General features: G+C 41.4%; 1 protein-coding gene across 4 annotated transcripts in view; it reads right to left on the minus strand.

The window, feature by feature from the left end:
* Window positions 1–16,305, minus strand: part of LOC122399100 (homeobox protein homothorax) — a 500,548-nt gene that overhangs the window by 471,781 nt on the left and 12,462 nt on the right. For all 4 annotated transcript variants that reach the window (XM_043399504.1, XM_043399502.1, XM_043399501.1 and 1 more), the window contains exons 2-3: window positions 10,628–10,887; window positions 874–1,015 (exon numbers count right to left, since the gene is read on the minus strand). In XM_043399504.1, coding sequence (XP_043255439.1) covers window positions 874–1,015; window positions 10,628–10,887 — 402 coding nt within the window. The remainder of the gene's footprint in view (window positions 1–873; window positions 1,016–10,627; window positions 10,888–16,305) is intronic.

The raw sequence follows: 16,305 nt of genomic DNA on the forward strand, positions 1-16,305 counted from the left end.
TTTCTTTAATTGTCACGTTTCGCAAACGTACAGTCCCGTCCATAAATCATCGCCGAATAAATATAGAAATCGAACGAAATAACATTGTAAAACGAACACCATAAATTTACCAGACGTGCTAAGATTAAAAAATTAAAAACCGAGAGAAGAAAGGGTGTAGGTACCTCATGAATTCTATCGCTTATTAATTCATTACTTTACAGAGGAAATGTAAATGATATTTTAAGTTCACGGACAATCTTCAATTTTCTTCTCGTCGCCATCTCCGTCTCGAAGCAATAATTCTATCGATTAATATTTCTACCGTATCCGTCGTAATCTTATTCCAAACTTTTTGTCGCAATATTCACAAGTTTTTCGATTCTAGTCACGTTTATCTCTAATGCTTATTCACGCGCTTCTAAATATATTTATTCCATGTTTATTCAAATATATGTGCATCGCAAACTTTTAAGGACAATAATAATTTTAAATGAGTAAATAATCACAAAATAAGGAAATAAAATTTAATTTTTAATTTGCATTTTGCAACTTGTACTGGCGGAAAACTTGCTTGCGGGGGAAAAAATATAATCATATTGAATATGTGCTTAAGAGACGTAGCTAGAAATGTTACTATACAACACCTCGTGAAACTTATGGACGGTAGTGTACTTCGCCCCTATTAAACGATTCGTAGGTGTAAACATGAACTCATTCGTAGCAATAATTAAAAAGTACACGTAAAAACGAGAATGAAAATAAGTTGGAAAGCTAGAGAAAGTTTTAATTTTGACAAACTGGAGCTACGTTAGTTTCATGGCAGATTCTCTGTTGGGTGTTTCGAAAGATCAGTGTGAGTGGATTTGGACTATCGATCGATGAGATCCTTACCTGTTTGGAGAAGACAGCAATGTCCTCGTTGAAGCTCTCTGACGAGCACACGTCACCGCCCGCGACACTTGGTTCACGTGGTGTACACGTCGCCAGCTCACACTTCTCGAAGATCAGCGCGAGAAGCGGGAACAGGGGGTGTCTGAAACAAAGAAAACAGCCGCAGTTAGCCAAAAGTGTGCACAAGTCGTAAGTACTGCAAATTTTCCTTCGATAGAACGTGTTCTAATATTAATTCTATCTGTATCCAAGATAATTTGAAGTATCGATCCAAGTGGTTTGATACGACCGTAAAACAAATAATTTGAAAAAAAGCTTGCACACATCGACGACAAAAAATTAATAAAGAAGCGCGAACATCGAGTATCCTCTCAACTGAAATGGTAGAGAAGCTTGTTTTATTTCCGTGCAATTTATTTTAAGAGGTAACGGAAGACCGTGCCACGAGGATATCTGTCGTACAATAAATTAATCTTTCGATCAGTCAACGATATCGTTGATTAAAGATTAAAGACGAGAGTCCGTGGATATGCGTCAGCGAAAATAACGCTCGTCGCGAAACGGTGAAAGCCGTTCAACGTGGACGCGAGCTGCTCCAATAAAAAAGAAAAAACAAAACGTGTCCTTTCGACGATCAAAGAGAAAGAAATAAATTACCTCGGTGTTATTCGTTACCCGCGAACAGCATTCTGTAAATTCTGAGGCTTTAATTATACACCGATTAGAAGATATAAGCGGGATCGAATTGTCGGGATTCCTCGAGCACAAAAATAAAGAGACACGCGGATGCGTCGGGTCATTTCGCGAGCCTTCCGTGTAGTTTTGCTTAAACAAATAAACTGCATTCGTGAAAAATGAAAATACCACTTTTAAACTTACTACGTATTTTTTTTTTTTAGTGATAAACGAAGTTGCAACTTTGTTATAGATAAGAGGACTCATTAATTATACCGGAATAATTGCAGCATTGTAGTTGAGTGGTATTTTAAATAATATATGATATCGACTAATATTATATAAACTTTTTATTTAGGGAAAAGTATGATAGGTGAAAGATAACACAAACGTATCCAGTGGCTGATATTTTAAAAATACACGACCTGCAAGATTAAAAACTCTAATGAAATTCAATGCAAATTCAGCAAGCTTCATTTAAACGCTAAGAACGAATATAAATTATTTTTGTCAAAAATTTGGACGAAAGAGACAAAATTCGACGAGAAACAGACCTTTCGCGTTCCGACGGCGACCGATCGTGCGTTCTTTTGGCCTCTGACCTATTCATATTACTCCAAATTCACGATATTATTCTAATTTGAAATGTTCATTTCCAAAGTGTCTTAAATACGATAATTATGAAGCTTACGGAAGCACGATTTACTAATAATCATGTATAATTATGAGTAATCTAGTTAGACTAGACATTTATAGCGTGAACTAACATGATAAATATGTGTCAAATATATGCAGAATATAGCTGGTATTACATCTAACCCTGAATTGAATCTGGATAGATAACCGTGGATAGATTTATCTGTTATGCTATATGTCGAGAAATATAATCTCAGATACAGTGACCTTGCACAATAACTTTCATTGTTTCTCAATTCTTTCGCAAGATTCGGCACATCGACAATTTGGTTGTAATAAATTTTCAAAATAAATAATAAACCTCTATTTGAGACATATTGCAAATAAATCAAAAGTAAGATTTATCGTATGAACGTAAAAATAAATTATTTGCTCTGTATAGTAAAACAAAAAATGGTATTTTTAAAACGCAGAAGGCAGTTTGGAAATAAACTCTTGGGTTTTGCAATAGCGTAATTTCCCCAGCAAGAAATCCACACCGAGGAAAAGGGAAATTGATACGACGTCGGCGCGATGAAAATTACGCGGAAGTTTAATACTCCAGGTGTCGGTTGGCTCGTTATTAGATCGAATCGATCGTTTTATTAATATGGGAAGAGAATATTTTTCAACGGTATTCTCGTGGGCGAACGAGCGCGTGTTACACACGGACCAGGGTTACCAAGGCATTAGGAGGATCACCGGATAAGATAAGATTAGCCGATGCTGGTGCAACTACGTTGCAACTGGGGGACTACACTTGTGATTTAAAGTGTACCTCGACTACGACGCTCCAGGAAAAAAAGGAACACGTAATAATCCACGCGTTCCCGTCGGTTCGTACGATAAATTGCTCGATACGGGGGAAAAAGTGTCGTCGAACTTGTACGATTTCCGATAATTAAAATCCGCGCGGCTTATGCTAATAAACCGGTTCCCACGTTTCGATTTTCTTACGCGAAATTTTATTGCTGTCTCCTACGAGAACGGTCGATATTTTCGATTCGGAAAATCGCGAAACCACGCGTGCATCTAAGAATTATATTAAACCACTCGTATTGCAGGCTTATCTGTAAAGCTACTTCGAACAAACATAACTTTTAATCTTTCCAACGTTCAGTATCTGCGTACGTAAATGTAATTGAAATTTTAAGGGCCATGGGTTTGTAGAGAATTCGACAATTCGGTCTCCTGATATTCGTTCAGAGCGTAAAAGCTGCTCGTGGAATTCGTATTGAACGAGAAATAGTTACAGACAAAACGAAACTTGGATTCCGTGGACCTGTTGGAGTCCGACGACGATCCGTGATTCTCTAAATGGCACTCTTATATGTGGCACGTAAAATATTGCGAAGGAAATTGCAAGGAATGCAACGAACCCAAAATGTTGTTTCCTCATGAGCCATTCATGAGATACAGCGAGTTGGGCTGCGAGCAATGGATAAAACATGGCCAGCGGTTCTGACCTCACTCCTCGGGACTTTTTCTTGCGGGTTAAAATAAAGGAGAAAGTGTATAGCGCGGCGTATGCAATATAGATATGCAATATTTATACGTTTGCATTACGATACGGTCGTTCGTAATACATCGCGTTAAGAATTTTGTTTCACGATTTTCCATGGAATCGTCACGCATCCCCGAAGCTAAGAATTCACCATTTTGAAAAATGTTAATACAAGACGACGAAACCTATAATTTTTAGTCATAGAAGACTTTAGAAGGGTTTGTCTGAATTTTGCAAATGGCCGACAGTTGTATTATATTTCCCGATCGCTAGTTGTTTCGGATAATTATTCGTTAATTATTATCGGTCGCTTCGGGACCGGAACGGGCAAAAATAATTCCCCGGGCGAGAAACGAACGATTTCTCGGTCGCAAATGGAAGAAAACGGCAGCACCGGGAGCGGTTTTCTCTCTCTGGAGAAAGAAATATGTTTATGTGTCCTTAGAGGTCTCGAGACGAATCATCGAAGGAACGGTTTGGGGAACGGGACCCGGGGATGTGGTAGCACTATGGGCCGAGGCATTGTATACGCATGGTAGCGGGTCGCGTCTCGCGGCGTGGCAGACATAAAACGATTCGGAACGAATTTCGACAAATTGACGTGGCCGCCGCGAGCAACGACTCTTACGAACCGAACGAGTCGAGAGTTCGGCTAGCCGACTCGACAAAAAAACCTTCCCTCGCCCTCTTGGCCTCCTTCTGCCCCCGCTCCGTCCACCTACCGGCTCCCTTTCGACCCCGTTTTCGCTACACACCTTCGCAAAACCCCACTCTTCTTCAAAATTTTCACTTTCGTTCATCGAATTTTCGTACGATTCCAAAATAATTAGTAGGCATGGGGTCAAAATAAACCCTGGAAAATACACAGAAAGGAAAAGTTGTTTACCACTAGGCTCGTTACAATTTTGTTCCCGACTCTGACACCAAGTTTCCACGGTTGCTAAACTTTCTTAAAATTCACCCGTGCAGCAGTGTCCTTAAGAACCCTCGCCCCCACACGCGTGTAAACACACGTGCACTCGCAGATGCCACTCAGCCACTCTGACGCACGCAGGCGTGTCCCGAAATCTGATTCTCGAAACATCTGACTCGCATTTTCTCCCTCAAACTCAAACACGTCGAGCTGGTACAGTACTCATTTGTTTACATCTTTCCCCGGATAACGGTGCTCAAACATTATCAAGCCTCTTGCAGTTACACGTTTCGTCCAAATAAAAAAATATTAGCGTTGAAACAGAAAGGGATCTCACGATAGAAAAATAATAAATTCAACCTAAGAATCGTAGTTTCTTCGGGACTTTCGACGGAAAACTAAGCTCGAGCGTTCGATAGTTCGCCGGTGCGTGTTTCGAGTCGTTCTTCGGAGTCCCTAAAGTGGACGAAGCCCCAGCGATTATCCTGTGCGGTTTGCGTTTCGCGCAATCAGGAAAACCGCCGACTGCACGAGCCTGAATGAATGGCGCGCGCTTTAACTGCACGTTCCTTAAGCGGTCGCGGTGCAGCAAAGTGCAACGTCGATGACAAATGACGGGTCGAAACGAGGTGTCAGAATGACGGGACCGCAGAAGGTAATGATATGATTGTCCGCTGTACGCGGCGCGGAGGATGTTTGCGGTTTTGCGGTTTCCGCCCTCGATTCGACGCCCCGCCAACCCCCTTCGCCCTTACCGACCCGGCCCTTTTTATACGTGGATATTGGCAATTTCACGCTACGATTGGAGGAATTCACCACGCACTGCCCCGATCGATCCCGATTCGCGAATACACACAGAACACTCCCATCGACGACAATTATCGGTCCTAACCGGGACGAATAATTTTTTGACAATACGATTAAAAATAGAAACGACAATTTTAACGAATTTCCAGTGTTACGTTTTATTTTTGATACTCCTGACCGCGCGTCTTGCATGCGGCTATACGCTGCAGCATAAATTAAACATTTTTCTTATAATTAATTGAAACGGTGGAACGTGAAATAGAATTTCCAGACGAGGTACGTCGATTAATAGATAAATGAGATCCTGAGGTTATTTACGTAACGGTAGAAAAAAATGTATTGTTATTAATTGTACGGTGGAGAGAAAATTTATGTTATTATAATCGAGCGCAGGAGAGTTTATAGATCGTGATACCGATAATTTTAATCTAGAAAGCAATAGAGCGATGAAAATTGAAGTTATTAGAATGATTAGCCACTTCGAGAAGATTAAAGCTTCCACCGTAACGCGATTAATTGCGAGCATCGCGTGTTACAGAAACTGACATCAGTTAAGGGTGGTTTGCCAGAATCGATTTCAACGTCGAAACGAGAAAAATGTTCGTACGATTCGCGATCGTTCTTTCTTGGTGCACTTTCTTCGCTCGTTGACAAATATTAATTAACGCTCGAACTGAAATACATCGAAAATCTCGCGCAACGCGGCGAACGCAACTTCGGTGAAAGCGTATTGCCGGCGCATGTTAATTTTATCGCGGTTCAAATAAAAACAACGGGAACGCGCGCTGCCGATAATGAGCGATAAAGGCGATAGCCTGGAAATCAATTCGCGTCGAAAACCACGTGAAATCAACCACGGAATCCTGCGCAATATTTCGTCGATGACTCGTCCGCGTGATGCAAGTTCCAGACTCCTGGGGTATTCGAAATAAAAACATTTTTTATGTAATCTCCAATTCGAATAAACCACCCCGAAAACGAGAAAAAGCCGAGGGTCCTCGGATCGAAAACGTAGACGCAAAGGTGTCCATCATTGGCCAAATAAAACGTCGAGATATCCTGTTTTCCCGGGTGGCTGTCCGACTGCAGCGTGTGATGTAATCAAACCAGCGCGCACCAATCAATTCCATTAAACAGTACATTAATATTCATTAGCCGCTCATCTGCTGAAACGTCACTCTGGTGCACTAATTATCATCAATCAGAAAAATGGAATATTAAATAGGCCTATTGTGCGTGTACCGTTGGCGTTCGTGTGCCCGTATCAAACGTATCCGCGTACGCGTGAGAGAGAGAGAGAGAGAGAGAGAGCTCCGGAACATGCACACGGTGTCGCTTCGGCGGTAGATTTGCGTAAGACGTCTAATCCGCAAATGACTCGGCCAATCATGCTCCTTGCATAAGGATACGGGCTTCCCGTGATTGGCAGATTCGCCTGTGCGTTACGTCTGCCGCGAACGGCTTACGTAAAGTCGCGTTCACGTGGACTCTCGGGGCAAGAATCGCCGCTCGTTTCGAACGATTTTTACGCTCCGGGCTCGCGTCCCGTTGCGCTCCGACTCTCCACGGAATCAATCTCCCGGACGATAACGCGCAGGTTCGATCGCTTCTGCCGACCAAGAAGAAACGGAATCGATTGGACGCTGCTGGACCGTATCGAACTTGGATCTTCCAGCTCGGTTAGTCCATTATTACGGAAGAGACCAGTAACTGAGTTACCAGCAACCAGTAATGACCGTTACACACCGTGTACATCGTACAGATCGCTGATCGCCAACCTTCGACTACCTCCTATATGAATCTCGGAATTTTTACACAAATCGTGTACAGAAGGTCCTCGTCTAAAACCACCTAACGATTTAAGTGGAAAAAGGTGGAACAGTTTTTAATTCGGACGTTATCTCAAAGAAACCCGATTTTGGAATTTCTCGCCTCGAAGACGAATGCTTCCGGTTCTTTAGTGACAGATCCTGTGGCATTTTTGGATGAATTACGGTGATTCGAAAGATAAAGTCGACGGTTTCGAGGCGAGAGAAAAGGAGTAACGAGAATGGAGACGACAGTCGATTCCAGGAGGACGACTCAATCGGGAGCGTACACGATCGGTTTGTAAACACGAGTTTATCAACGGCGAAGGAAATGAACGGCTACGGGGCTAAACGCCGGCTTCGAAACGGCCCTCGACCGTTCCGAGAAAGTCGAGGAATCCGTTCGGGCTTCGGTCGGGGCACACGACGAGTGGACAAATTACAGGGTGCGCGAAATAATGAGGCTCCCGTTCTAGGGTGTGTACCAGAAATCGGGCCATCTCGCGGTTATAAATCACACGGAACACGGCCCCGGCCGCTTCGTAAAACGGGCCAATTGACGTGTTTCTGCCTGGTAGGAAGCGTGGCACGAGGCACAGCCTCCGCGAGAGACGCGGTTTCCGGTCACCAGAGACGGCTGAAACTCTTATCTGGACACGGATCTTCGAATAAAACGTGAACGACTGTTTATTCGTTAACCGTTCGCCGGAAATTTTGATTTATGAAACGAAATATTTCGCAACGAACGCGGAAAAATTTCACTGTTCGAAACGCCAAGAATATAAGATAAATATCTCGATTTCTACTCGCTTCTTTTTTCTTTTACGTTGGTCGTTGATACGATTTTTAAAAATTTTGAACCGGATGATTCGAACGCTGAATTTTAAATTATTGCGCAAGACGTGCTCGATGCGTTTCTCGAATTAAACTCACGCGAAGATCAATAAGATAAGCTTATACATGTACCGTATACTGCGCTCAATAGATTCTACGATATTATTAGCATAACGAAACTTATCGATAAGTTATTGACGTCGTACAACTTATGGAAAATTCAGCAACACGTACAAGAATGTTAATGCACAACGCGACAAGTAAAACACTTTTGGCCGGTTGTTATCCTCCTTTAAACGTAATTTATGTGACTTTATGCGTCATGTGTTAATTTGCCTTTCATGAGTCGATTAGTATCCGCAACTTGCATCACGCGTTAATACTCCTTGCACTCTCTACCACAATTATTTGTCGTTATATCGAGGACTACCGTCGCACAAATACGTAAATAAATACGTTAGGCTGAGTATTCGAGTTTCCAATGTTTGTTTCGAGAAAATTTTGGAAAATTGATCCACGAGACCGGTAAACGAGTAAATATTCCACGGATAATCCTTGGTGGCTCCGTCTCTTTCCTTCTTGCGTGCATCTGACCTTGTCCGTCGCGAGAAAAACGCTCGAGGAAAACCAATATCGTCGATTTTCAGTAATTCGAGACTGCGCGATAGTAATCGCCGACACCTTGGTCGACGGGACGAACCGCGGCCAAGAATATCGATTGCGATCACGGAAACTCAGGTTGGTCGGTGAAAAAAAAAAAAGAAGCGCGCGCCTGAAAATGGATTTCCCGAGCGTAAAATTCAGCCGGTATTATTCATAGACGGCGGAAAAACATGGCTGATAGAAACGTGTCGATTATCGACCGCGTTAACCTCGCGATAATGTTATTCCGCTCGGACCCTGCGACACGTTGTAAAAACCGACAGCGTGACGCGAACGGGAACTGGTCACCGCGGCGAAAGATCGAAAGCTGGACGCCTAAGCGCGGAAAAGAAACGTCGGTCGACACCTCCTCGGCGGAAAAGGCACGACTGGTGTGTAAATCCTTCCGAATTTGGACGACGATAAAACACGGAGCTGTAAATTGCGAACAAATAAGAGCAACCTCTACGACTTTCGGTTTTTAGGATCGACCACGTCCACGGAAACACGATAATCGTACGAATTTGAATCAAAATTTGATCAGTGGTAATTTGAAGAACGATATAATATTGCATCGAGAATTTAGAATAAATAGAAACGTGTAAAATTGTTCGTTTTTAGGAATGTACTCTTCTTTTTGTAAAATAGAACGTATTTTTATATAGATCCTAGGATTTGCATTATTGGAACTGTATTAGAACTTTTCCTCGCTGGCGGAGACCATTGGAAAACTGTTTTCCCTCGGGCGAAACTGTAAACGTTGAATATTAACGCTGTCTGAACGGTCTGTGTCGCGAAGCGAAGCGAGGAGATTGTAATAAAGAAGTAAGCACGCAACACGTCATGAATTTTCATGTAAATCACGCGGCCATCGCGATCTATCAAACCTCATTGTAACGCCGCATTCCGCGGTGCCATTCGATGTGTAAAATTATGACGTGATTAACAAGAACATAAAAGAATAGGCATATTAACGGAAACCCGAGCGCGCGTTAAGCGATTGTTCCGCGCGTGTACGACTAACCCCCTCTGATAACGCGTTTATACTCATTTGAATTTAAAGACTCCTTTAATTGCACCGACGATGCAGTTCAGCCGCTCGGAAGAATCTCTTTGCATCATCTCGATCGTTGAGAAAGAAGAAATTAGCAGCGCGGTTGCCTGACGTTTGAAATCTGTGACGTTTCGACGTCAGACTTTGGCAAAATGTAATCGCGATGCTAGATTACATTTTGCTCGGACGGAATATGTTGAAACTTTCAATAGTGGAAGCTCCAAGTATGGGAAAATATTAAAGAGACTTTAATAATCCAAAATACGTCAGATACTTTCGAGTTCTTCGTATTCATCGAGGTAGGAAAAGCTTTTAAATTATTCTAAGGTTGGAAGTAACTCGAATGCTTGAGTAATAGGAAAACCACTAAGACTTGACATCTGTTATCGATCATACAGTACTCAAAGTAATTAGAAAATCGCTTATCGTAGTAGTTGAATAGAGTATGTTACACATAAAGGATAACGAATATATTTGTCTTTAATCTATTAACTTCTAATATCCTATTTTCAGGATACTCAGAAAATCATTTTTTAAATGAAGTGTCCAGTAATTATTTTAGCGTGTAATAAATCATTTTCGAATTGATTACCAAGAAGAAGTCAAGCCATTTCGAATATTCGAATTAGCAAAAACTGAACAATTACCTCGCATTAATTTAATAATCTATCCCATCCCATACATTGCACTAACATGGAACAAAAAAAAATATTAAGAATGATCGACTCAGACAATGAGACTCGAATAACGAGCTATTAAATGCTTTCGAGCTGCACTTTCAGCATACGAGGGGGTTGAATAATCAAGGGTAGACAACTAAGATTGTAAAAAAGTCGACTTACCCGTAGATGGCGTCCTTGTCGCGTTTGTGGACATCGGGCACCGCAGACGCAGCAGCCGCGGCCGCCGCCGCGAGAACATGTTGGGGTGGCTGTGGCGGTGGCGGGGGGTATTGGGGGTGTGCTGGTCCCATACCCCCGAGGTGAGGACTGTGATGGAGGCCCGGTACACCTCGGGCGCTCCCGTGTGGATCGTACAGCCCTGCGCCACCGCCGCCACCTCCGCCCTCGAGGTAACCCGCGTGCAGCCCGCCATCGTCGTACTAAAAACAACAAAAACCCCAAAAAGTTAGTCACAATCGCATATCGATCGCCAAGACGATCGTGATCAAGATAATCGCGGTCAGAGATCCGTGGATCGTACGTCTCGATTTCTTTTCGTTAGAGCAATGTCAGCGACTTCGCGAACAACGCCTCGTTGTAGAGCCCTCGATCGGGGTACGCGGGCGCATCGATTTCGCGCTGTTATAGCATTAAAAATAGAAACCACCACCGTCCTTGCTCCGAGTGCCATAGTTGCGGAATGTTCGCCGTTGCGTGCAAAAATAGGCGGAATTTATTTCTGCCGAGCGAGACAGCGGTGTCAACGCAGAAGGACGCGCGATCGAATACGCTCGGAAAAATAATACGGGGACGCTTAGGAATTTACAAACCCTCCTGTCGTCTCGTTGGACGTTGCTGTTTCCCCCTAATCGACGTAGAGGGAACGATCGTTGCAAGTATCCCTAACGCGATATGGTGCAAGAAGCGAGGCAGTAACGAAATTATTAACCCTCTGCAACCTAGATAATTTTTGACGTCCTAGATAAATTATACGCATAAATAAAAGGCAAGAACGTGTTTCAAATTCATATATTATGTCAAGTGCACCGTCTCTGGTTTCGAAAACTTAATTTCACTTAATCGTAGAATCACTCGACCCAGACCTGGCACGAAAACTACAGTCTAGCAAGAAGATTAATGCCAAAGATTTCACGACAATAACAGAGAGGAAATTCTCAGATTTCGATGCTATTATTTATACGCGACGACGAACACAAATTATTGCAGGAACAAATCGAACCCGTTCAATTCGTGCTTTCGGATTAATTTGTATCGAAGGCGAGACCATTTCTAAAGAAACTCACGATATACATGATGCAGCAATTTGTTATGTTGTTGCTTCCAACTTACGTGAACGCACCTGTGAGTCACTGTGTGTGCAAATAATATGTACTGCACGTCAAATTTAAAAACATAATCACATACATGGCATTTGCAAGTATAGCTAAACGTTTCGATTACGATTTTTGCTCTTTGGTGTAATAGATTACACAAGACCAAGTTTGTTTCTATTTAAATCGAACGTGACAATCCAAGAGTACAATAAACGCGAGTTATGTACAGCGTGAAATTACATTGAACTCCGAGGAAATGTTCTGTTTGCTTAACACTGGAGAAAAACGCGAATAATAATCGTAACAAAACTACAAGAATTATTAGACTAAAGGAAAGAGGCGAAAAAACGAAAAGAACAAACTTACTGAAGCGAATGTAATTGGACTGTTATACACAGACAGGAGGAAGAAAAAACCAAATTGCTAGTATACTGTATATCCATTCACTGAAACTAAACAACAAGGAATACGGTGTAAATTCATTTACGAGGATTTTAGTTCTCTCACTTTCACGCGGTTTAAAAAAGGATTTCAATCAACCTGCAAGCGTCGATATTTTTGGATCGAGTACAATTTTGGTAGGAACGTAATTAACAAAATTATGACAGACCTTCCTGAAAGCTCGCACAAAATTGTTACAAGCAGTTGGACGCTAATTGAAGTTTTGCACCGATCGCCGGGACATCGACGAACAAAATTCCACGTTGAGGACACGGTCGATCTCTCGACGATCGAGAAATACCAGGGATCGATCGGTGGCAAGGAAGCCAACGATTTTCTTGAATCGTCGGGATCGTGTACCTTGTCACGGCATCGCGGAAACGAAAGCACCGTCGATTATTGACGCTAATTACGTGGCTCGGCCGTCAGGCCGGAGAGCCGGTAATTTTATCGCGAAAAAAAACAACAAAAACGCAATGAAGAAAAGAAAAAATGGAATAAAACGAACGATAAAAATTCGCGGTTATCGAGGCGACACGCGTGTGGCTTTCGCGAAATGAACGGGAACACAGCGTGCACGGTAATCGAGGATCCTTAATTACAACCGTTAGCCAAGGTGACATCGCAGAAACGCTCGAGAGATTCGCGTTCGTGCTTCGTCCAATTTGACTCGTTACGCACTCTGCCTCGATACCTGCACAGGTGCGCGTCCCGTACGTGTGCAAAAGATTTCCAACCAACGGACTGATTTCATCGCTTTTATCGTAATAACGATACCGTCGTTCGCTTTTGTAAACCGATCGGGACTTCCTGCTCCAGCCACGACATCCCCAAGAAAATAACGATATCTTTTGGACCAGCGTTTCCACACCGATGGGTCACGATTTTTCTAAAAAAATTCTATACAAATTTCGTAGCTGACAGGATTAAAACACCACGAGGCTATACGAGATTAAAAAAAAAATGGGCTGAAATAATATTCGTGAGTGATGATATAACTAGGCATCAAAGGAATAAGCTACCATTTGTGATTATAGGCTAATAATGGTCATTTTTATGTTTTTCGAACGCGAATTTAGCACCTAAGCCTTGCAAAGGGTTCGTAACCCCATTATGTGGCGATCTAATATAAACACTTCGGAAGCAAAGGGGGTGACTTTTGATCGGTTGTTTTGAATTGAGATTATAAATGAACCGAGGGGTTCAAGTATTCTTCGAAGGATTTGTTCTGACGCGCCATTCATAGTATTTAAGTCGAGAGCATGTCGATGGAAACTGTCAACATGACTTTAGAGATGTTTTGCGGGTAATTTAAAATTGTGCGCTATTGAGAACATTTGTAAAAAGCAGATATACAGACTGAACAAATGTGTATTTGAATAGCTTATCAACGCTAAAAGAGTCACCATTTATGACTATCATTATTATTGTGCTTGGAAATAGATGAATATACATTGAATTTTAGTACCTAGAATACGTATACATTGTACGCGTTATTACGAACCCTAATCTAATTATTGTAGCAGCGTATGGATTCTATAACAGGGATTATCGTGGCCGTACGAATAACACGTGTGATAAGAGAATGAGAAACCGGATTAATAAAGATAGACGAAAGTTGCAGTTAATTGACGCAAAGACGGAATCCTACTTGTGTATATTTTCATCGCGCGATAGAAGGCTCGTTATTTCACAAAAGAATTATTGAAACGACTAACAAGTTGTAGCTCGTAATATCAACATAGTGGGTCAGTAACTATGTCAATCATAAAATTTTAGTTAACCAACAGCTACGATAAAATTTACAATAATTTCACGCATGGGAAAATGACAAACAGAAATTATCAAACGGTAACTAAGTTGATCGTTACTATCATTCGTGTCTCTTATTTCCAAAGTATCGACAAGGTATAATGTACGACGGAAAATAGCGAAATAAACTATCTGAAATGTTTACATTATTATTTTGATATGTACAATTTATGCAAATGAGTATCATTAGCAACTAAATTAAACGTAGACTTAAGAGCATGATCGTAACCTAAGTCAATTTGTCCTACTTTTCAAGAGGAAATGAAGAGTAGAGAAGTAGAATTTCTTAATGGAACGAGCCACAGTAATTTCTGTTGCAAATAATCATTTTCAAATCGTAATTTGTTGCGATATAACTTACGGTTTGTATCAGAATCCTCGAAGGTTTGAAGAGAAGAACGAGTTCGGATGGATTTCGCGTTCAAGCACGACTCGAATCTAGACAATCGTACGAGCGTTCTGCGCGCGAAAAACAGCAACGGAAAATAAATTCCGTCGCCAAGAATGGGCCGAAAAAACGCGAAGCCGCGTCTAATAATTCACGTCGGCGGAGCTATGAAGATATCACTCGTCGATCGAACGGAATATCTTAAACGCGAGAGAACGAAGGACGCGCGGCGACTTTTAAACTGGCCGCACAATTGAGCGCAGGGCAACGCAGCGCAGCATACTTCGCATTGCACTCTAAGCAGCCATACTTTCTGCATCATTCGTCGTCTCGATCAGATTTCATCAATCCCACAGCGTTTTCTCCAATTACTGCTATACATGACAATTAAATTAGATACTCGTGGTATTAGCAAGCGATCTATATATTATTTCCTTCCAAATATATATTAAATGATCGTACGGAACCATAAATTAATAACGAATTTTTTTTTTATGTTTCGTACATTAATGAAATTAATGCTCGTGGAGCCCGCGAGCGATATATTCGTATTTAATAATAATGTAATTAGTATGGTGTCTGTTTCCTTACATATTTGTAGGATTAAGTTTTGATATACTATTATTATATCCTAAAGAGAACCGCGCCCATACGGTCGAAACGTTTAATTAAATTGTGTTTTAACGTACCGCTCCGTGTGGCCAATTAACACACATTCGCCTACCTTTATTTAAATATATTAATATATAATACCGCGAGCAGCCATTAATATATATGTATAGTAATTCGTTGCCCGTGAAAATAAATTTATTTATTCCTAACAACCGAGCGGAATCTACAATTATTATTATATTAATTATTATGAATTTTGTATATAAAGTATAATGATAATAAGCAAATTACACGGAAGAATATGCTTGCTTACGGTTATTGAGTTTATTTGTGTAACCTCGTTACATTTATTATAGAAAAGAGAAATCGAGAACGTGGAACTACGTCCCCTACGGTATATTCATTTTCAATCTACGTATTTTCATTTTCATAACACAAAACAACCCGAATTAAACAAGCCTTTTCTTTCGTTCTATTTTATTTTACCAGTAAATCTGGGTAGAAATCATCTGTTCTTGAAACTCAAAGGGAGGGGGAATTAATTTATAAAATTTGGATTCGAGGAAGATCTGTCCACTACGAATGTGTTTCAAAGGTATCAAATAATAGGTAAACGATTCGGTTCCTAGTGTCTGTTACCTATCACCGCGGTAGGCCATTTATTTGGCATAAATTTCAGACCGTTGCGCAGCCGCATCCGCGATGAAATATTCATAACGCAATTAAAGATAGACTCTCGCGTAATAATCCGCGAAAACCGACGACGAACGAGTGTGCCGTGTCTTCCTGGTTTCTCAGGATCATCTCTGCACGAAAACGATCGAAACGAACCGCTCGTTTTCAAGCGGATAGGTCAAGGCAAGTGTGCTTAACCCCATCGGTCCTGAATTATTTCCTTCGGGTAAAAAAAAATATTGTTCGCGTGTCTCGAGTTATTTGGGCTCCTGCAAACGTAACCAAATTAAAAAGATACAATATACGCGTGGATCTTAACCCTTCGAGTCAACGACTTTGACCATTTTATAGTAGCGATTCTAAAAATCGAAAGTGTATCTTGCCACACGCAAAAGTTTGTGGTCTAAAGATCTCAATGTTGAAGATAAGAAAGACTACTTTAAGATTAAAAGTTGAAACATGTTCTCTACGCTCCTTCCAGTGTTTTATTTGAAATAGATATCGTCGATACATTTTTCCATGTAATCATATCGAAGACGCTGACTTAGTATATTACTTGGAAGACCGTTTCATTCAAAGATTATTTTGAAATTATG

Source organism: Colletes gigas, unplaced genomic scaffold (genome assembly GCF_013123115.1).
Source record: "Colletes gigas isolate AHSC1104 unplaced genomic scaffold, ASM1312311v1 Colletes_gigas_Sc00012, whole genome shotgun sequence".
In the NCBI taxonomy this organism is placed as follows: domain Eukaryota; kingdom Metazoa; phylum Arthropoda; class Insecta; order Hymenoptera; family Colletidae; genus Colletes; species Colletes gigas.